The sequence below is a fragment of the Camelus ferus genome, chromosome X, assembly GCF_009834535.1.
Source record: "Camelus ferus isolate YT-003-E chromosome X, BCGSAC_Cfer_1.0, whole genome shotgun sequence".
Lineage (NCBI taxonomy): Eukaryota > Metazoa > Chordata > Mammalia > Artiodactyla > Camelidae > Camelus > Camelus ferus.
In genome coordinates, this window is record NC_045732.1 from 40,674,035 (window position 1) to 40,695,512 (window position 21,478).

General features: G+C 42.1%; 1 protein-coding gene across 13 annotated transcripts in view; it reads left to right on the forward strand.

Moving 5' to 3' along the window:
• The window catches only part of PFKFB1 (6-phosphofructo-2-kinase/fructose-2,6-biphosphatase 1), a 53,508-nt gene that overhangs the window by 22,641 nt on the left and 9,389 nt on the right, over nt 1-21,478 (forward strand). For 8 of the 13 annotated variants that reach the window (XM_032475134.1, XM_032475142.1, XM_032475140.1 and 5 more), the window contains 8 exons: nt 4,288-4,413; nt 7,620-7,776; nt 8,588-8,654; nt 9,568-9,642; nt 10,084-10,140; nt 12,051-12,172; nt 15,893-16,100; nt 18,768-18,914. In XM_032475134.1, the coding sequence (XP_032331025.1) occupies nt 4,288-4,413; nt 7,620-7,776; nt 8,588-8,654; nt 9,568-9,642; nt 10,084-10,140; nt 12,051-12,172; nt 15,893-16,100; nt 18,768-18,914 (959 nt within the window). Of the gene's footprint in view, nt 1-4,287; nt 4,414-7,619; nt 7,777-8,587; nt 8,655-9,567; nt 9,643-10,083; nt 10,141-12,050; nt 12,173-15,892; nt 16,101-18,767; nt 18,915-21,478 lie in introns of those variants that run through there. The other 5 variants (XM_032475135.1, XM_032475139.1, XM_032475143.1 and 2 more) reach the window with 3 other exon arrangements.

A 21,478-nucleotide genomic window follows, 5' to 3' on the forward strand; every position in this document is an offset into this window, starting at 1 on the left:
GTTGGTTAATTTTAGTTTGTATCTCGGACATTGTAAATATCATTTGAGACCAAGAGTATTGCTTTTATCCTGTGTAGATTGATATTTTTGTTTTACCTTTCTGTGTGTTGTAGTTCTAACATGAAATTCAGTTTTCAAAACTTTTGTAGTACTATTTAGGTCAGGCTTGTGTGTGCACTACCTAGTGGTCAGTGTGGAACTTGGGTAAGGGTATATACTTACTAGTTCAGATTCCAGATCTTTGGTATGCTAATTAGGATCACATCAAAGCACTCACAGATAAAACATGAGCCCAGGAGTTGAAAACAACTTCTTGCAATTTCTCTTCTAAACTGTTCCCTCTCCTGTATTTTTTCAGTACTTTCCAGTTCCCTAGGCTCCCATTTTCTGTCATCTGTTCAGAAACCTTCTACTCTCTTGGTTTATCACTTCTAGAAACAAGCTGCAGGAGGAGAGAGAAAGAGGAAAATTAGCATGAAGTTTAGTTTTGTCCCCTTGATGCCATGGCTCCACCTAGAGAAATGACCTTATCTGTGAGAGTTTTGATTCCTGGAGGGTCCCTTTATGTACTACTCTTGCTTCCAGACTACCTTTGCTGTCACTACTCCCACTATAGGACCAAAACAGAAGTAGAATAAATAAAAACCTAAGGAATTTCCCATATTCTCTCTGAACTTTAGGAATTCTCTTTTCCACTACCCAGGCCAGAACATCCAGGCTTCTTCTGTATTGAAATTTGCTAAACAATGTTCCCTTCTGGGTTTCATATCATGTTCAATTCAGTCTCAAGGTGCTGGGAGGAAACAAATAATGTTTAACTCATAACTGTTTAGGTGATATTTTCAAACTCTGGTGTTTTTTCCAATCCACTTTCCTATGTATACTTTCCTGTTTTCAAATAGGTGTCCCTGCATTCTGTCAAGGTTTTATATTTGAGTTTGTAAGATATAAAAGAAGGTCCCAGATCTGGACACAGTTGTATGTGTTTTGTAGATAGTATATAATTGAGTCTTCCTTTTTAGTCCACTCTGACAATCTGTCTTTTAATTGCTGTGTTTAGACAATTCACATTCAAAATGATTATTAATATAGTTGGATTAAAATCTACCATCTTGCTATTTATATATTCATTGCATTTGTTCTTTGTTTATTCTCTCTCTCACCTTTTCTCATTCTATTTGAGCATTTTTTGTTATCCTATTTTATCTCCTCTATTTACCTGTCATTTATACATCTTTTTTATTACTCTTTTAGTGATTCCTCTAGGGTTTACAATGTACAGTTTAAAATAATTTGGGTTCAACTTCAAATAACACTATATGACTTCATATGTAGTACAAGTACCTTACAATAGAATATTCCCAATTCCTTCCTTTCCTTGTGTCACTGTTGTATTCATATCATTTTTCCATATGCGATAAATGCCAATACATTGTTACTATTATTGCTTTAAACAGTCAGGTTTTTAATTGAAATATAGTGGACATACAATGTTATGTTAGTTTTCAGGTTTACTGATATTTTCATACAGTATGAAATGACCATCATGATAAGTCTAGTAACCATCTGTCCCCATACAAAGTTATAACAATATTATTGACCATATTCCTTATGCTGTATACTACATCCCTGTGGCTTATTTATTTTATAGCTGGAGGTTGTACCTCTTAATCCTCTTCAGCCTATTCACCTCCACCCCCTCCTTTCTGGCAACCATCCCTTTGTTCTCTGTATCTACAAGTCTGTTTTCATTTTGTTTTGCTTGTTTGTTTTAATTTTTAGATTTCACATATAAGTGAGATCATATGGTATTTGTCTTTCTCTGTCTGACTTATTTCACTTAACATAATACTCTCTCGATCCATCCACGTAGTCAAAAATGGCAAGATTTTATTTTTTATGACTGAGTAATATTCCCTTGTATGTATTTGTAAATATGTGCATTGTGTGTGTATGTGTGTGTGTGTATATATATATACACATACATCTTCTTTATCCATTTGTCTATTGATGGACACTTAGGTTGCTTCCATATCTTGGCTATTGTAAATAATGCTTCAATGAACAATGGTGTGCATATATCTTTTTGAATCAGTGTTTTTGTTTTCTTCAGGTGAATACCCAGAAGTGAAATTGTTGGATCATATGGCAGTTCTATTTTTAACTTTTTTGAGGGTCCTCACAATGTTTTCCATAGTGGCTGCACCAATTTATACTCCCACCATCAGTGCATAAGGGTTCCCATATCTCCACATTAATTAGTTATTTTTTAGAACAATTAAGAATATGGAAAATAAAAAGATATATTTTGCCCTCATTTATTCCTTTTCCAATGCTCTTACTTTAATTATATAGATCCAATTTCTGACCTATATCATATCCCTTTTGCCTAAATAGTGTCCTTTAATATTTCTTATAAGGCAAGTATGCTGGTAATGAATTTCCTGTTTTTATTTGTCTGAAAAAAGTCTTTATTTTGCCTTTAATTTGGAAGGGCATTTTTGCTGAATTTAGAATTGGATTGGCGGGGCTTTTTTTAAAGTTTAAATACTTTAAAGATTTCATTCCATTATCTTTTTGTTTATGTAGCTTCTGATAATAAGTATACTGTAATTCTTCTTTTTTCCTCTCTAGGTCAGGTGTTCCCTCCACCCCTGTTTCCTGGTTGCCTTCAGGATTTTATTTTGCCTGACTTTCTGCAGTTTGAATTTGATATGTCTGAGTGGGGTGTGGTTCTTTTAAAAATTTTATTCACCCTGCTTGTTGTTCTCTAAGATACTTGGATCTGTGGTGTATATCAACCACTAATTTTGAAAAACTTTGGCAATAATTTCTTTAAATATTTCTTCTCCATTCTCTCTCTCTCTTTTCCTTCTGGTATTCTAACTTGATAGTGTCCCAAAGTTCTTGGATGTTTTGTTGTTTTCCTTTTTTTACTCTTTTTCCCTCTGTGCATTTCTCTTGATCTACCTTCAAGTCACTGATTCCTCAGCTGTGTCAAGTTCACTTATGAGTACATTGAAGGCATTCTTCAGATCTGTTAATGTATTTTTTTCTCTTGCATTTACATTTGATTTTTTCTTATACTTTTCATCCCCTTGCTGAAATTACCTATGTGATATTGCATGTTGTCTAACTTTTCCAATAAAGCCTTTAACATATTAATCATAGCTATTTTAAATTGCCTGTCTGAAATTCCATCATGTGGGTCATAACTGAGTCTGGTCCTGATGATTATTTTTTTGTCTCTTCAGACTATGTTTTTTTCTTGCCTTGATTCTTCCCTTTGTACTGCTCCCTGGAGACAATTTATCTCTTGCATCGTTTAAAAATATAGTCCACGATTTTTTTTTTATTTCTTTTAACCTAGTAGGGGGTGAATAGGGGACTAGGGACATTCTATGTTATTCTGATTAAGCCTCAGTCTTAAGCAGGTTTATCCGGAGTCATGGAGTCATTTCCCAAATCGCCCCTCCTCTAAATATAAAGGTGGGTCTAGCACATATTCCTGTCCCTCCTGGATTAAAGCATTTTTTTTCCATTTTTCTTCTCTACCTGCAGTGAGTTTCCACCAGTGTCCTCAGTTCCTTCTGCAAATTAAGGCTTATTTTCCTTAGGGAAGATAGAGTAGATTGGTCTGGGCAGAGCTTCAGTGGTATTGTGCATCTGCCAGCTGCAGTGAATTTCCAACACTGTTCTCAAGCTAGTTTTATTGCCCTTCCCTGTGAAGATTAAGGCTTTTGTTCCATACGGTATATAGGGAAAATGGTCTGAGCACAATTTCAGCAATGACTGCTTTTTTTTGTTTCTCTTCCCAAACCAGAACTACAAGATATCTTTCTCAGGATTCTTCTCAGTGCTCCTTGTCAGCACCTGCTGGAATTCCTAGAGAAAAAGTCTGCAGGAGGATATTCAAAACCACCTATGTCTGCAGCCTCCAGGGGCTTCATGTTCTCACTCTAGCCCACAACCAACTTTTAACAATTAATTAACAAAATTTAGTTAAATCTTTTGAAGAGTTTATATGTTATTCATTACTATTTGCAAAAGATAAGCAAATACCTGAGCCCTGTTGCTCCTTGTGGATGCCTGTCTCTACAGATTTGAAGTTAGCTATTTGCACTGCAATCTCAGTTTTCTCATGAATTCAACAATTTGCAATTTTCCAGGTGTTTTCCCTTGTTATAATGGTGGGAGAGATGTTCTTTCCAATTCTTCATCTCTGAGCTGATACCAGAATATCATGTGAACCTGGGGATAATATTTGAGGCTCTGTTTGTCTTCCAGCATCCATACCCCAGTTTACAAATTCCCCTACAATGGTGATCATGGTGGGTTTACCAGCTCGAGGAAAGACCTACATCTCCACGAAGCTCACACGCTATCTCAACTGGATAGGAACACCAACTAAAGGTATGTCTCTGAAACCCTTTGCTCTACAGCCCTCTATAGGCCACTGGCTGAAAATAGAGTAAGGTAGCTGACCTCTAAAAGGACAAAACCATCAGTACCACTAATGTATCAAACCATTAGTACCAGTATTAGGACTATTACTAATACTACTACTACTACCATTACCATTCTACTCGTGAATTGTACAATTTCTCAACTACATAAACTGTGCCCAGCCCCATGCTAGGTGCTAACCATAGGAAAACTAGTAAGATTAAATATCTGTTCTCAAGGAGCCACATTTTTTGCAAGACCTCAAAATACCTTATGAGTAACATACTATTTTTATTACCATTACTATTACTACCATACTAGTATTACTATTTTTATTAGCATGATCACTTATTCACAACCTTAAGGTTTTATTCAAACCTTAGGGGCATGTGGAGTCAAACACATCAAAGCCCAAGCCCAAAGCCACCCTCCCTACAGGCTCTTCAGTAAAGCAGAGCACCTTAGCTCACCTCTCCAGTCCAAAAGGCGTCTGCTCTCTCCAAGCTTCTCCTTAGATCTGAGCTTGTCTGCTCCCCCTCCCCAGCCGGAAGTGATCCTGCCTCTTTCCGCCTCCAGAGGGGTCTCCTTCCCTGCCTGTCAGCCTCCTCCCTCACTCCCTACTTCCAATTTTCCTTTCCCCTCAGTGTGGTCTCTTTTCTGTACTACCTCTTAGTCAGCAATTACTCTCTTCTTTTCTCCATTTGATTTCTCTATCTCCCCTACCCTGTATCCCCTTCCTATGTGATTCCTCTGTTCCCCTAGGAGGACTGTGCTTCTCTGAACTCCCACACCAATGCTTCCTACAGCCCCCTCGACAACAACACTAATTACATAGAGTGTTGTCGATGTGTGTGTCTGGGTCTCTCCCCAGCAGCTGATCTGGGGTAGGGAACTAGATCATATTCATTTCTATTGCGTGAGTAGGACAAGATTAAGATGTTTAGAGGCTCTAAACAATGAAAGTTTAGGGTGGCCCCACATCATACGTAATTCAGAATAAAAACAGCAAATGTAAGGAAGTCTACCAAAAGGTTTTATTTATCCCCTGATGACTATGTTGATGCTTTTAAAGTATACCACCTTAGCTGAAAATTTTTATGGGGGCCATGTTCCTCCTTTACTGGTACACTAAGCAAGTGCTTAGACTCTCCCTTGTGGAATGGAGCACTGCTCCCCAGTACAGAACACAGTTCTTCTCAAGCATTCATTTTCTCACTCGGTCATTATTGGTTGAGCACAAGTTGTGCCAAAGCCCTTGTTCGATGTTGGGCAAACAAAGACAAGGAAGATAGGATGCCTGTCCTCAAAGAACTCACTTCTGTTCTTAACTTCTGAAACACCCATGTAGGAGGAACTAGTATTATCATCATTCCACAGTTGACAAAACTGATGCCCAAGAGGTGAAGTGATCTTGTCTAGAGGCACATGGTCACTACATGACAGAACCAGGATATGAACCCACATCTGCTTGATTCCAAAGTGTGACACTTACTGCGCCAGGTCTGATACTTGGCTCCTTTCCTCCATTCTCTTCCCCTCATTTCTCTTGACCATCCCAACTCTCTATCTTTCTGCCCCCTTCCCTCCGTCTCTGTTCAAGTTTTCTCCTCTCCTTCTCCTGTTTCTTCTTTCACCTCATGCACTCTTTCTCTAATTCACTGGTGAAGAGTTTCCCAATGGTTTTTCATGTGCCAAAACCCGTACTAGGCATAGGAGATACAAAATGGATGAGATTCACACCCTGTCCTTGTAGAGTTCTCCATCTGCCTGGGATGCATAGAAATATGACATGTCACCTCAGAATGCCAGAACAGGGTATGGAGGGGGCTCACCGAGGAAATCACCAACCAGAAGGCAGTGAAATCTTCCAGATAGGGAGTGTTTGAGCTGGCTGGGTCCTGTGAGAGGAGTAGGACATTGGCAGAAGAGAAGGGGAGAAGGAATAATTTTGTGGGAAGACTGCAGGCTCTGAGGAACCTCTACTGAGTATAGGGGCACATGGGACAGTGGCAGATGAGTCTCTGCTCTAACGCACTGGCTTCCCATCTGTTCCTCTCCAGTCTGTTCTCACAGAGGCTCTCACAGTCATGTTTGAAACACAAAGCCCACCATATCTGTAGTCACCAAGGGTTCCCTTGGCCTGCAGGTTTAAATCCAAGCTCCTTAGCCTGTCATTCAGGGCCCTCCACGATTGGCCTCTGCCGGTCTTACAGGCCTTGGTCACAGTGGATGACTCACCATTCCCCAAACATCTTCTGCCTTCTGCCAATGCCATACCTTTGCTCAAGCTGTTCCTCTACCTGGAATGTCTTTGTTCCCCACTCCCATACCCCATGCCTGCCTATAAAAGGCTTGCCTTCCTAAAAAGACTGGTACAAATGCTGCTTTCTCCAAGAAACCATCTGAGATCACCCCAAGTTTAATTTCTTTCCTTTCCCCTTATTCTTGCATGACCATGTCAAAGCACTTAACAAACTAGGCAGGAATTCTGTGTTTACTGGTTTACTCTCTGTCCTACCTGCTGGATTGTGAGTTCCTTGAGGCCCCATCATGCAGATCTGGTTCATCTCTTAGACCCAGAACTCATGTCCTGATTCACAGAGTAGCCATCAGAAAGTATTTATTGGATGAATGAATGAAATATTATATCACCTCTTTGTCTGTTATCCCGTTTTCTTCCTTCCCTTTCTTCTCTGATTTTTCACCATAATGAATGAGAAAGTATGGCCTAACGAGGGCAATAAGTCTAGATTCTCTGTCCTGATATAGAAAAGTGTAATAAAAGTAGACTAGGATTCAGGAAGTCCAGTCTAGTTATATTACCAGCTGTTTGACCTTTGGTGATTGATTTCACTCCCTGGATCTTAGTCTATTTTTCCAATAGAGTAAGACATTAAAAATGTTTGAATTTATGATAAAATACAATAGTGGAAAGATCACCAGCTTTGTACTCAAACAGACCTGTGATTGAATCCCAGCTCTCCATTTACTAACTGTGAGAATTACTTCCTTTTTCTGAACTTTGATTTCCTCATTTTAAAAATGGGAATGGTGATTCCTACTTTGCAGGGTTGTTGTGAAGAATAAATGAGCTGTTGTCATAATTTGAAGCTTTATAAGCACATTACATAGGTACAAATTATATCTTCTTTTACCTCTGAAATTCCTCTCAGCAAGGACTTTTTATTTGCCACTGGGACCTTCCCAATCTCTTCACCAGGGATCCCTGGTTTCAGTGTTTAATTTAGGCCAGTATCGTCGAGAGGCAGTGAGCTACAAGAACTACGAATTCTTTCTCCCAGACAACATGGAGGCCCTACTTATCAGGAAGTGAGTACCTAACATTTTAAGGACCTGCATTGCTCCCTGACTGAGGGAGGCCTTTGTTCAGATGAGGGGGAAGTAGGGCAGAATAGCTTGGGATAGCGAGGAAGCCCTCTAGACTCTCAAAGGATGGTTGAAACAGCTCTTCTACCATCCTAACCAAAGCCTATTTCTGGTCATATCCATCTTCTTCTTAAGATTTTTTAACAGTTTTTCTGCTTCTGACGGGAGAGAGTGGAAATTTAGCCTAGCATATGAAACAGCAGTCTCAATAGCTTGGCCTACTTCAGTCCCATCCATTCAATCTGAAGGTCTCTTTCCTCTACAAGACCCTTAGCACTTCAAGAAAAGAGCCTGGGTCTCATTTATTGATCCACATCCTCATAATAGGACATAGAAAAGAGTAATCACTAAACATATTTTTGCAAAAAGCATTAATATATTGCCATCGTCATACCTGTGCTTGCCTTGTTATATATGCCAGGAATGCCTTCTATATCATAGACCATACATATAGACCAGGATCTACTTGGATTCAAGAAGCAGAGCCTTTAATAACATGACTCTGTCATTAGTCAACTTTTTCTGGGTGTTACTTTATACTTGCCCCTAAGATGTGCACACAAAGCCACTACAACCGTGTGACTCTGTGTTTGTCATAATGTCTAGAACATGGGACACCCTTTGTAGATGTTTAGTAGATGAGTTATTTAATGTAGGACATCTGAGAGATAGTGTAAAAGATAATGCAGGAAAACAGAGAGGAACCCATCTTGGGTATAAGGGCTGTCTCTGTTTCTTTCTTCATCTTTTTCAGGCAGTGTGCCCTGGCAGCCCTGAAAGATGTCCATGACTATTTCAGTCGTGAGGAAGGTCAAGTTGCGGTAAAGAAATTTGGATTTTTGCTTGCATTTCTGCTGGGATGGATAAAAACTAATATGTATTGTTTACTACATTCTATACATTATTCTAAGTACTTTGCACATATTAATTTAATTCCACCCTCCCTTATACAATAGGTATTCTTATTATACACCATTTTATAGCCCCTTCTATGTTCTTTATAAAAGAATGCTGCACAGAAAGATTAAATATTTAAATAATTAAATATTTTCCCAAAGTAGCAGGCTAGAGCTGGAATCCAGGTTTTATAGCTCCAGAATCTACACTCTTTAACAACTATATTCTACCACTCCACACCCAAGAATTCAGCAGGAGTACACTAGAATTTAGGAGTGCAATACAAACATTTTTGAGTTCTAGAGATGTACCTAAACATCTAGTCAGTTTAATCTCATAGACCTTTGGTATAGAATTTGCAAACTCTAAAAGAGGAAGAAATCCCCAAATATGCATGTAGTCCCATATAAGGTGCTGATGATAGGAGTCATTTCTTGTTCTTGAAGAGCTCCAAAGTGATAGGGAAGGAAGAAACTTCACCTAGGAGTTGAGAAAATAAGTTCCAACTTTGCTCTCTCAGCAACTCTCAGTGATTTTAGTTAAGGCAAATCCTTCCTCTAAGCCTCAGCTGCTTTACCTGTAAAATGACCCTAATAAAACCCCACAGTTTTCCTCTTATCTTATTATGCCTACAGAGTCTGCTACATTTCTGGCAGAGAGCAAAGGCTCAATGAGTGCTTGAGAAATTGATATAAGCCAATTCCAAATCCTTCCTATCCTTCAAAACCTTGTTCAAGGTCTGTCCTCTCCTGGAAGCCCTTCACTTATCACAGGAATGGTCAAAGAGTTCTATCAGAACCAGATTCAGAGTAAACCAATCTTAACATGTGCCTCTAGGTTTTTGATGCCACCAACACTACCAGAGAACGACGGTCACTGATTCTGCAATTTGCTAAAGAACACGGTTACAAGGTACAGTAACTCTCCAACTATCTAGAGCCTACTTATCTGACACAAACCTCAAAGAAAACCAAACCAGGGAATGTAGAGATGCCAAATGAGCTACCATAGGCTCAGCATTTTAACTTGGTTGTAGGGCTTTCCAGGGCACAGTTAGAAGCAACAAGGCAGAACAGAACAGGAAAGAAGGGGTGCCACATTAGGCAATGGAAGACGATTGCTGAAAAGCTGACACTGTGGGGATGGGGATGAGGAAGGTGGAGAGAGAAGTACTACAATTTAGGGCTAAACTGCCTCATAAAACTCAGAATCCTGAAAGCACCAATGTATGAAATTATGTTGTCAGAGATACCTGTAAAGGTAACTCAGAGCCATTAAGAAGGGGTCAAGCTATGTTTGGCTCCTACCAAATGTAATTCCCTGCTGGAAATCTCTTCTGTTTCTCTCTTATAGGTCTTTTTTATTGAGTCCATTTGCAATGACCCTGGCATAATTGCAGAGAACATCAGGGTAAGGAGCACCAGTCACCCGTACTTCTTACTTTGTCTCAGACTCAGATCATGCCTAAAAATACCTCTGTGAGGTTAAAGGAGGTATTCTACCCCAAGCTTCTCCTCTCACTTTCTATAGGAAGGATTCCTTGACCATCCTGGCATGCAATGATCCTATGAAATTCCTCTCAGTGTTGGAGAGAGGAAACTAAGATTACAAGAGGAGAAGTGAATTGTCAAGGGTTCATAGAGCCAGGAAGAGTTAGAACTGGGACTGGACCTCAAGCTTGGCTGTCTGCTTTAAAAGTTTTTTCTGCCCCACAACTTATATCAGAGCTATCCTTGCTCTTAGATTCTAGGCATGTGGTCTAGATTTAGATCACTCATCACATTTTATTGTTCCCTATTTCATCAAATTACTGTAGCTCAGTGACAGAGGAGACCTTAAAAGTCAACTCCTTCAACACTCCATCAGAAACTTGAAATCTTAGCTAAATGTTTGTCTAAATTTTCTCTTCATACCTCCAGTGACAAAAAGCTTGTTGCCTTCATTAAATGGAGTTCAATCAAGCTAAATCTGCCTCCCTGTAATTTCCACTCATTGGTCCTCTTTTTGCCTATTGAGGCATAGAATTTGTTTAAATCCTTTCTTTCCTTTTCACCCACCCATCTATCCATCTATTTATTGATTCACTATATATTGAATATATACACCTGGGCTGGGCCATTCTGGGTATCAGAGACATAGAAATAGATAGAGGAGAGCCCTACTCTTGATCTCACAGTCTAATGAGAGAGACTGACAACTTTATAGACATAACTCTGTGAGATCAGTGCTGAGATGAAGGAACAAAGGAGGCAATGGGAGCACAGTGTTGAGGACCTAGCCTTGCATGGGAAGAGTATTGTTGTACTGGGGAAAGCTTCTCAATGCAGGTAATAGCTGACCTCTATCTTGAGGAATGCATAGGAATACGGCAGGTGAAGAATGGGAAATGAGGATATACTAAGTATGGCATCCACAGAGAACTAGAAAGCTTAGGTTGGCTAAAGCAAGTGTGTGAAGGAATAGAGGAGCAATGGAAGATGAGGATGAAGAAATCACTTGGCGCCCAATCATGTTAAGCCATGAGTTACCAGCTAAGATGTTTATTTCACACTTCATCCTAAAAGATATGAGGAAATGGTGAAGAGTTTTAAGCAGGGGAATTCCATGGTCAGATGTGCATGTTAGAAATATCTTTCTGGCAGCTAGTATGGAAAAGTAGCTAGACTGTAGCTAGAGTAACAAAGCCATAAGGAACATCCAGGCAAGAGAGAATGGGGGCCAGTTGAGGAGATTTTAGAAAATAAAGTGGAGAGGATTTGATGCCTGCTAAGAAGTGGGAGATGATAGAAAGAGACACATCTAGGATGATTCCCAGAACCATCTTAGGCTCAGGTGACTTGAGGGGATGATAGTGCTATTCACTGAGATGAGTAATGTGGATGGAAAAGGTAGGGACAAAGGGATTAGGAGATGCCAGCCCTTCAGAAATCTAAAGACAACATGCCATGTTATCCCAGTAAGCACTCATTACATATAAGCCATTATGACCCCTGGCCAAAATCTCTTGTCCCTCTTCTTCAACCATTTCTCACACCACAATTTCCAGTCCACTTATAAATGTTTCTCTTAAACACTGTGTGCTCTAGAACTGAATATAATGTAATGGACCTTGTTTGACCACACAGAGATAAGGAATGAGGAATCACACAGTCCAGATTCCCTTCAACTGACTGATTTTGTAAACCTGCAAGACCGTTTCTCCAACTCTCAATTTCCTCACCTTTATTATGAGGGATATGGTACTCAGTGATCTCTAAGGGCTCTTCCTAAGGGCACCGTTGGAGTCTCTGTCTCCCATGGTTCCTCTGTCCTTCTTCTAGCAAGTAAAACTTAGCAGCCCTGATTACGTAGACTGTGACCGGGAAAAGGTTCTAGAAGACTTTCTAAAGAGAATCGAGTGCTATGAGGTTAACTACCAACCCTTGGATGATGAACTTGACAGGTAAGAACCCAGAACCCCAAAGTGCAGATCTAGATCCTTATTTTGATGTCCTGTAGGACCTGGAGAAAGGCTCTCCCTCTCTGAGCCTCAAATTTATTTCTAACCTCAAGGAGCTGAACTTGATGATCTGTCTTCCAGGATCCTCCCAGCTCTTATTATCCATGAGGTGGTGATTCCTGGTTATATAAGGTGTTCACAAGAGGATTGAAGTGTTTTTTTCCTGAGCAATATGGACAGATTAGGACCCTGATCTCAGCAAAAGAAATGCCTCTCTTCTATGGTTATTGCTATTATTTTCTGAAAAGTATTCTTCACATACAGGTGGTACTTCAGTTTCCAAACGTGTTCACCCTCTTTGTTTTATTGAATCCCCTTGGCACCCCTGTTAAGGAGGCTGAAATAGGTCTTATGATCATATATTTTCAAGAAGAGGAAATTGAGTCTTAGAGAGCTGAAACTACTTGCTCAGGCTCCCACGACAAGTCAGGGGTAGAGCTAGGATTCTAACCACATATTCTGTCTCCTAGTCATGCCTCTTTTCTCATTGCCTATGTACCTCTTTAATCAATAAGTATAAGGGGGTGTAAATAGGGAAAGAGAGGTATATTATATCCTCAGGTATTTTCCATAGTGCTTTGACATATGGGAAGACACATGAAAAATATGAAACTTTCATTCATAATACCAGCTAAAGATTGGAGAGGTATTAGCTAGTGGTACAGGGAAGATGTGAGTTTTAGACATAGGATGTTCCTAGAACCTTACTTTCTTTCAAAATGGGTTGTGGTAAGAAGAGATCCTGGTCACTTAGACCCTGTGAGCCCCAAGCAAGAAGTGTAAGGAGGCTTCAAATTGTCATTACCACCCTAAGAAGTTTAAAGAGCATCTTTCCAGCTTGTTCCAACTGAAGTCCTCAAAGGTGAGCATTGTTACTGCCTCACTCCTTAGATGGGGAAACTGACCCAGAGCAGGGCTAGGGCTTACCTGAGGCCACACAATGAGTCAGTAGCATAATATATGCACAAATTCTTATCTTCAAACTTCCAGCATGGTTGTCCTCTTCCTACATCCCTATATCATAAAAAGTATCACATGAGGCATACACACTCAGTGCAAGGGGCAGGATCTTATGTACAATTGTGAATATCATTCACCATGCCAGGACAACTAGGTCAAGTGTACACTTTCTTTTCTCGCCAAGGCATGTGCGCTAGAGTGGGAGAAACTTTTTCAAATTTCCACAAAGGCATTGTATAAACTAGCAGCACATAGTGAAAGAAGTTTGAAGGAGGAGCGCTGAAGTGAAAGAACAGCATTGAGAAAGCCCCTAACCTTTGGCCTAGACTCCTGCAGGTGCTCAGTTAGTGTCTGAGGAATCAGTTTGGGCCTGAAGACAACTGATTCTGAAAACTGGCTTTATTTAATCATTTTTTTCATCAATAGGTATTTACAGTCCTATCCCTAAGCTATGCCCTAGGAACCCAAAGAGGGAAGGGCTGTCTCTGCTGTGATAGAATACCCACTCGACTGAGGAAGATGATAAGTATGTAGTTGATCAGAATTGTGGGACGGTAAACCAAGTGGGGTGGAGAAACGCAGAAGAGGGGACCCAGCCGAACTTGGAAGAACAGGTCTAGAAGAGCATGTTTACCCAGTAGGTAGACTAGACATGTGTTTAGAGCACCAACAAGGTAGAATCTACCAAAAATAAGAAGAAAACAATCTTGAAAGCTTTAAATATTTTGTATTTCAAAAACAGCATCAAGGTAGTCAAAATGGAAAAAAAAATAAACCCAGAACTCAGTAGAAACTCCTCATATTTTAATATAGTTTATATTTTTTTATTTTAAATTACACGTGATGGGGTAGGTATTAGCTACTATAATACTTTTGATGCAAAGCACCCCTAAATGACTTAGCATGATCCTGGGCCCAAAAAAACTTGCTAGAGAAAGTGAATGTACTGGCTCTTGAAAGATGGTTGCAAAAGAGCTCAACTTTGGAAATAAGGCAAAGAGAACAGTACACTGTAATGGCCTAGTTAAATATGAATAAAAGTACAGGAGTGCAGAGAATATTCCATAAAAAGCATCAATGCTAGAATGAAATAGAGGAGTTATGAGCATGGGCATAAGGCAGGCAGGTGAGGCCAAGTGGGATGCCAATGTACGAATTCACCTAGAATGTCAAACTAAGCTGAGGAACTTAGAAGTTCTAGAGCCACTCAGGACTTAGTGCTAGAAACAGACAATAACAAGGCTACATCACATATTTTCTGCATAGGCTCTGAGAGACATAGATGAGATATTTGGAGGCAAATCACTTCCTCTCTCTGTGTTTCAGTGTCCTCACCTATAAAAAAGAGATAATAATCTTTGCTTCCTAGGATGGTTATGAAGATTCATGCACTTTGAAGTCCCCAATCCCTGCCAGATGCACAAAAAAATGCTCAGCAAATGCAAGTGGCCCATGGAAGTCATTGGACATGGATAACAAGGCTGGGCATGATGAGCATGGTGCAAATAGAAAGACTTTCTCTAGGAAAGTCAGGGAACAGGCTTTCTGAAACCAAACCATGAGCCACTGCCTTATCTGCTTTGGGTTAGTGCATCTATTTCCATTCACTTGGTTTTGTTACTATGTACCTAGAGTTGTTGGTGTGTCATTCTATTGCCCCAGCCTCTCCCACCTCTTCCCAGAGATCACTCTGAACTCCCTATAATCCAACAGCTAAAGGATTAATGCATGGCACAGAAGGGGCCTCAGGAGTCTTGCTCCATGGTTCTAGTCTTCTCTGATTAGTCAATGTCCCCCATACTCAACTCCTCTGCAGTCAGTTGTTGAATAGTTTATCACTCAATGTATACTTATTAGTTGTTGAAAGAGCACAGAATTGAGGGAATAAAAAAAGGCCTTAAAACAAGGGCCACAAATTCCCCACTGATATGGACCACTTCTGTATCCCTATGTCCTAGTACTTGCCAAATCTTAGAGTAAGTGACTATTTGTGGAATGAGTGTTGAGCATTGAGCATGTGTTTCCAAGTATATGTTCCTAACAGATCTAAGAGCTCCCAAAGGGAAGACTCTGAGTCACTACCCCAAGCATGATGCTTAGAACAAAGGAGAGTGTGTTTGTTGACTGCATGGCAGATAGGGAAATAACCCAACCCATTCTCCTTTCTGAGTGAGAGAGACATACACACAGACACAATCTTATAGCTGCCTGTAAAATGTCAAGTACAATATATCATAGCAGAGGTTCAAAGAATAGAGGGACAGAGCCCAGCTTAAGATTTGAAATAGTAAGGGACTGGATAAATCAGGAGCTGCCAGTGAGATATTGGATGCAGTCAAAGACACAGAGAATTACTGCTTTTCTCTGAGGATGTCAGCAGTGTGAACCAAAGAGGAGAAAATCCCAGATACCTGGAGTGTGATGAGTGAAGGTACAAAGACAGTGACTCAAACTAAGCCTGAGGAAAGGACACAAATGGAGATGGTAGCAGGCAGTGAGTTCCTGAGTTTGACCAGGAACCAAGTATCTAGAACAGTTACTGAGGACAAGGCAAGGCATGGCATCTTGTTAGAGGAAAGGTAGGTGAGAGCTGGGTTGTGAAGGAGGCTTGAAGGCAGGGTGTGTGGTTGGGGATTTCTCTTGGGATCAGTCTCTCCACTGTCAACCCCTGAGCTGCCCTTGCTCCTGCTTGGGCCGGCCCAGCCACCTGTCCTACATCAAGATCTTCGACGTCGGCACACGCTACATGGTGAACAGAGTGCAGGACCACATCCAGAGCCGCACAGTCTACTATCTCATGAACATCCACGTCACACCCCGCTCCATCTACCTATGCCGGCATGGTGAGAGTGAACTCAACCTCAAAGGCCGCATCGGAGGTGACTCTGGCCTCTCAGCTCGGGGCAAGCAGGTAGGGAGGGCCCTGTGCACCCACAGGCGTTGGCTGAGCGGTCCAGGTGGGCCGTGGGTGAGTGGGGTGGCCACTGTCCGGGTCCTAAGGTTGGGGAGACACAATGAGAGGGTAAAAGCAGGTTCTGGTCACTCCTGCTCTTTCACACCATCAGCGACTCTGTCTTGACCCATCCTTGAATGGCTCCCATGTGCCGACAGCATCCGCAACTCTGAGAGCCTGGTCCTGACACTCAGGCCTTCCCAGATCCGACTGCCCCTCCAGCCCCACTGCTATGAGCACCCTCGCCCCTGCCTGACTGGTCCCCTCATCTTTGCACAACTCTGTGCCATAACTTGCACAGTTTCCCCCACCGAGGCTGCCCTCTGTCCCCTCTGTCAGCTGGTGACCATCACTGGCACAGACAGCTGCCCTGAAGTGCCCCACGCTTGAATCCATCTTCTCCTCCTTACTCAGGACTGATGCTTCACTCCCAAACCCCCGCTGCTGGTCATCACAGGGTCAGCACTTGTCCCCCATCACTTACCACTTCTTTCCTGCCCTCCCTCCCCCACCCCTTTCAGGGCCCATCTCCTCCTCCACGGTCTGGTCCAGGAAGCCCTCCCCTGGCCCCTGCTGCCCTCCCAGGCAGGTCACCATGCCCTGAGCTCCATCTCTCCCAGTTCTGGCCCATGTCTGACCCTCACAGAGTGAGTGTCTTCTTTCCAGCCGAGAATAGTGACCTGCACATTATGGGTGCTGGCTAAACAGATACGTTTTCCCCAGTGTTTGGCCCTGTGCCTGGGCCTGTTAGCACAGGTATTGGTCTTGCTGGGAGGATGGCTTGGGGTGGGACAAGTGGGAAATGAGGTGCAGTGGGGAGGGAGGGCTCTCTTTTATTGGATACCTCTGCACAGTCACGGCCCCTGCTTCCATGTTTGTGACCTTGTTTAATCTTCACAACAGCTCTGTGGGGTGGGCCTTACCATCACCGATTTATGGAAGAGGAAGCTGAGGCCCAGACAGGAACAGAGGGGCCCCAGGTCACATGTTTAGTAAACAGAGCCAGGACTGAAAACCAGACCTTCCTGCTTGCCTCTCAGCCTCCCCCACTGCAGAGGTGGCAGCGTCCCGGGCATCGCACCAGAAGGCCCGGTCCTCCTGGCTCCCTTTCTGTGACGCTCGGACTGACAGGTGGGGTCCTCAAGGTGGACCCTGACCTCTGATTCTTGCTTCTCTCACTCCTCAGAGCAGAGTCAGAGGCCACTGGAGGAGCCACCCTAGCCCGTGGCAACACCTGCAGTCTCTTGGTCGGGGCTGGTTCATGTACCTGCACACGCCTGGCTCCAACCTTCATGCTCATGGGCACTGTGCACCACGCGTGGTTTACAAAGCACTTTCCCTCCAGCTGTCACCCAGTCAAGCACAGTAGCTCTCACCTACTGTATGCCAGGGAGTTCTCCTCGTCCATGTTCTAATGTGACACTCACAGGGACCAGGCTGGGCGAGTTAACGCTGCTCGCCTCTTACAGGCAGGAGATATGAGGCCAGAGAGGGCCAGGGACATGTCCTGGGACACACAGGGACCCTGTAAGGGATCTAGGGCCGTCTAACACCCATCGCCTGTCTCCCAGTCAAGGGTTCCTTCCACCAGAGCACACTGACTCACAATCCATAATTAGAATGTGTGGACACAATGCCTATATTTGTACATAAAGATATGTGTCTGTATCTGTGCATTTGTGCAGATGTTCCTCACACACCATCTATGATTAATGTCTATACACAGAAGAGGGAATCACTTGCTCATCTGGGCTCCCACAGCCCTTAGTGGTGCCTTTTGGTGCTGTCACTGTGTTCCTCACTGGACTGACCGTGTCTTGAGAACAGGACACCCTGGTACTCAGCACATGGCCACACACACTCAGTAAATGTTTGAATTGCCTTAGAACCTGAGTCCCAGGACCCCTGCTTAAGCAATGAGAATTCACATGGTCAAAAAAATACCCCCCAAATCCCACCCATTACACTTCTGGACCACACTCAGAGTACCCAGAACCCTAGGATTTCCTGCCTTTGTGGCCCAGAGTCTGCTTCCAGTGCCTACGTGAGTCTGTCCCACAGTCTGTTCACCTGAGAGCAGGCCATGTTACAGATGTGTTTACCCCTAGGCAAAGAGAGTGGCCAAAGGGGTCACTGTTTGTGGATCATAGGTATGGTGGAGATGTAGTGTGGATAGAACTTGATCCTATGACTGAATTATCCATGAACATGTACTCAAGGCACCTAGGAATGCAGGATAGAACAGAAATGAGAAAAGAAGGGAGGTGGAATATGAGTGGAGTACCTCTATTTGTACTCTTGTCCCAGGCTCCACAAATGTTAGAGGTGGACTATTTCAATGAATGAATAATTGAGTAGAGATTCAGTGAGCAAGCATCAATGAGCATACACACATATGCACACATACACACATAAATACACATATTCTTTTCTATTCCCTTGATCCTTAGTCACGTGGGCAAGAGCATTACTTTTTATAAAATGGAAACATTTAAATTCTGCTCTTGCTTGTTCATCATCATTCCACCATTTGTGGCAGATCTGAGCATCATCTCATGGCCACCCTGTCTTCCTTCATCTCTCTCTTTCTCCTCTCCTCATCTCCTCTGCACCCTCACTCTTCAGTATGCCTATGCCCTGGCCAACTTTATTCAGTCCCAGGGCATCAGTTCCCTGAAGGTGTGGACAAGCCACATGAAGAGGACTATCCAGACAGCAGAAGCCCTGGGCGTCCCCTATGAGCAGTGGAAGGCCCTGAATGAGATTGATGCGGTGAGATGGAGTTGGATTTCCTGGTGGGTGGTGAGCCTTGACTCTGGGATTATCTCCTGGATTTGACTCTTCTCTGGCTCATATGGGGAACCTAATTAATTTGACAAACATTTCTTGTGCTAGACACTTCTTTGTCTTGGGGATCCAGTGAAAGCCAGAACAAACAAGGTCTCTACTTTCATGGAGCCTGAAGGCAGATAGTAGATAAAGCGTTGCATCTCATGTGACAAAAGTTTGTGACAGGGAAAGTATAAGGGACTACAGAATCTCAGAAGGTGAGGGTGCTCCTGACAAGATTTGGTGGTGGGATATTCAGAAGAGAAGCTTTCCAGAGGAAGCTAGGGATGAGACAAGAAGCAGGCAAAATGGGCTGGGAGGGAATCAATTTAGTTCTGAGGGTAGGGAACAGCTCATGTGAAGGCCCAGAGGTAAGAAGAGAACATGGTGTGTTCAAGGAACTGAGCAAGGACTAGCAGAGAGTCTAGGACAATGATTGTGAAGTCTGGAGAGAAGGGAGATGAGGCTGGAAGAGAGGGCAACTTATAGAGCTTTATAGTCCATGTTGAGGGATTTCAATGCTACACGAAAAAGGAGAAGCCATTGACGTGGTCTAAGTCAAGGAGGAGTGGCCTGAATATAATTCACATTTTATTTAAAAAGATCACTCTTGTCATGTGTGATGACTATGTCGGAAGAAGATCAGAATGAGAATGTATACCAGTATGGAGATGGCTTCATTAGTGTAGGGAGGATGGACCAAATGGATATCAGAGATGGAATAAAGAAGAAAAACTGGGGAATATTTTATCTGACCCTTGTGACATGGCAGTCTCTCTTTACAGTCAGGGTTTTCCATTAGCTCTTTGAGAAGGTGTTTCCTCTCCAATGCCTCACCTGCACTGTAGGTACACTGACATCAGGTACCAGCACAGAGGTTATGATTGTTAGAGACTAAGGTAAAAGCTTCACCATGGATGTAGATAACGTGTATGCAGGTAGGCTAGCTTGCTTGCCTTCTAGATAAATACAGGGAAGTATGTGTGTGTGTACATAATACATATGTATTTAACTATAGATGTATAGAGATACACATATTTAGAAAAGGAATATACAGCATTGTACATATCACATATTTGCTATAAAATACACGTGGACAAATACATAAACTCTTCATAATAAGAATTCAGTTAATATTTGTTTCTGGCCCACGTGTGGTGTAAACATTTTTTGGATACCTACTCAATTTCAGGCTCTGGAGTGTTGCTGCAGACAGATTAGCTCTTGTCTTCACTGAGTTTTCAGGCTAAACAGGGTAGATAGAGGAATAAACAGAGGAATACAAAACAGCAGGTGTGATATAAACTCTGATAGGCTAGACTGTGGGAGCACAGATATTGGGGCAAGGCATCTGACTCAGTCAGAATCTGCCTGGAGGATGTGATGTCTAGCTGAAGCCTGAGGGTTGAGTAACAGTGAGCCAGGTAGAGATCAGGAATTATATGTTGTGCAGAGAAAGCAGCACAAGCAAAGAAGTTATTATGTGTGAGTGCATAGAACTACTAATGTTGCAGCAGTGGAGGTGGAGAGGGAAGGAAAAGGAATAAATTTGAGAGAAACTTAAAAGGTAGAATCTTAGGAATTAGCTATGAGAGGGAGGGTAAAGGAGAAGGAGAATTTAAAATGATGTCTTAAGTTTCTGGTTTATTTTTTATGATCAATAATATATTAATAATTATATATTAATCTAAATAGATTATATATTTACATAGAATATAATCTAAATAATATTAATCAATAGAATAATATATTCCATTGAATGAGTCTTTAAAAGGTACCTTGTGCATTCTGTACTAGTCTCTTTTACATATGTTATATCTAATATTCAAAGCACTTTTGTGTGGTAGTTATAATTATCCTCATTTTGTAGATGAGGAAAATAAAATTCAGTGAGGTTAGGCAATTTGCCTTAAGTCAATAATGAATCAGTGACCACGTCCACAGGCAAGAAGTTCCTGGCATGCCTCAGAAAGTTGAAGCCAATCTGCAAAGATCTTGTGTATCTACAGGGTGCACTTTCTCCCACGGGCAATGTCATTTGAAGTTTGAAACTGCCTATCTGCTTGTAGGTTCGGTCAAGGGTGAACCTAAACCCTAACAGAAGCCCAGTAGATGGATCAAAAGACAACAACCAGCACCTATTGCCCTGCTGCAGGAAGGTCTAATTGGAATCCACACAACCAGAAGGAAACTATAAATCTAACATCACTTCACACCTCCACCAGCAGCCACTTCACTTCCAGGGATTTCTCAGTGGGAACTCATTCTCTGAGCCTGTGATTCCTTTTTTGGGTGAGGAGAGTGTATCTCTCCAAGGCCCACTCTGAGACCGTTAGGAATTTCTTGCCTTCTGAGAGGTCTGTGGATATCTGTTTCTTTATTTACCAGAGGTCCTAGAGCAGAGGTGTGAGCAGGAGGGATGGGAAATGTTGTAACACAGGAAAGCACTGCTGTGGATGCGCATACACACTTGCACTTGCATTCACAATCACAGACACTGACCACAA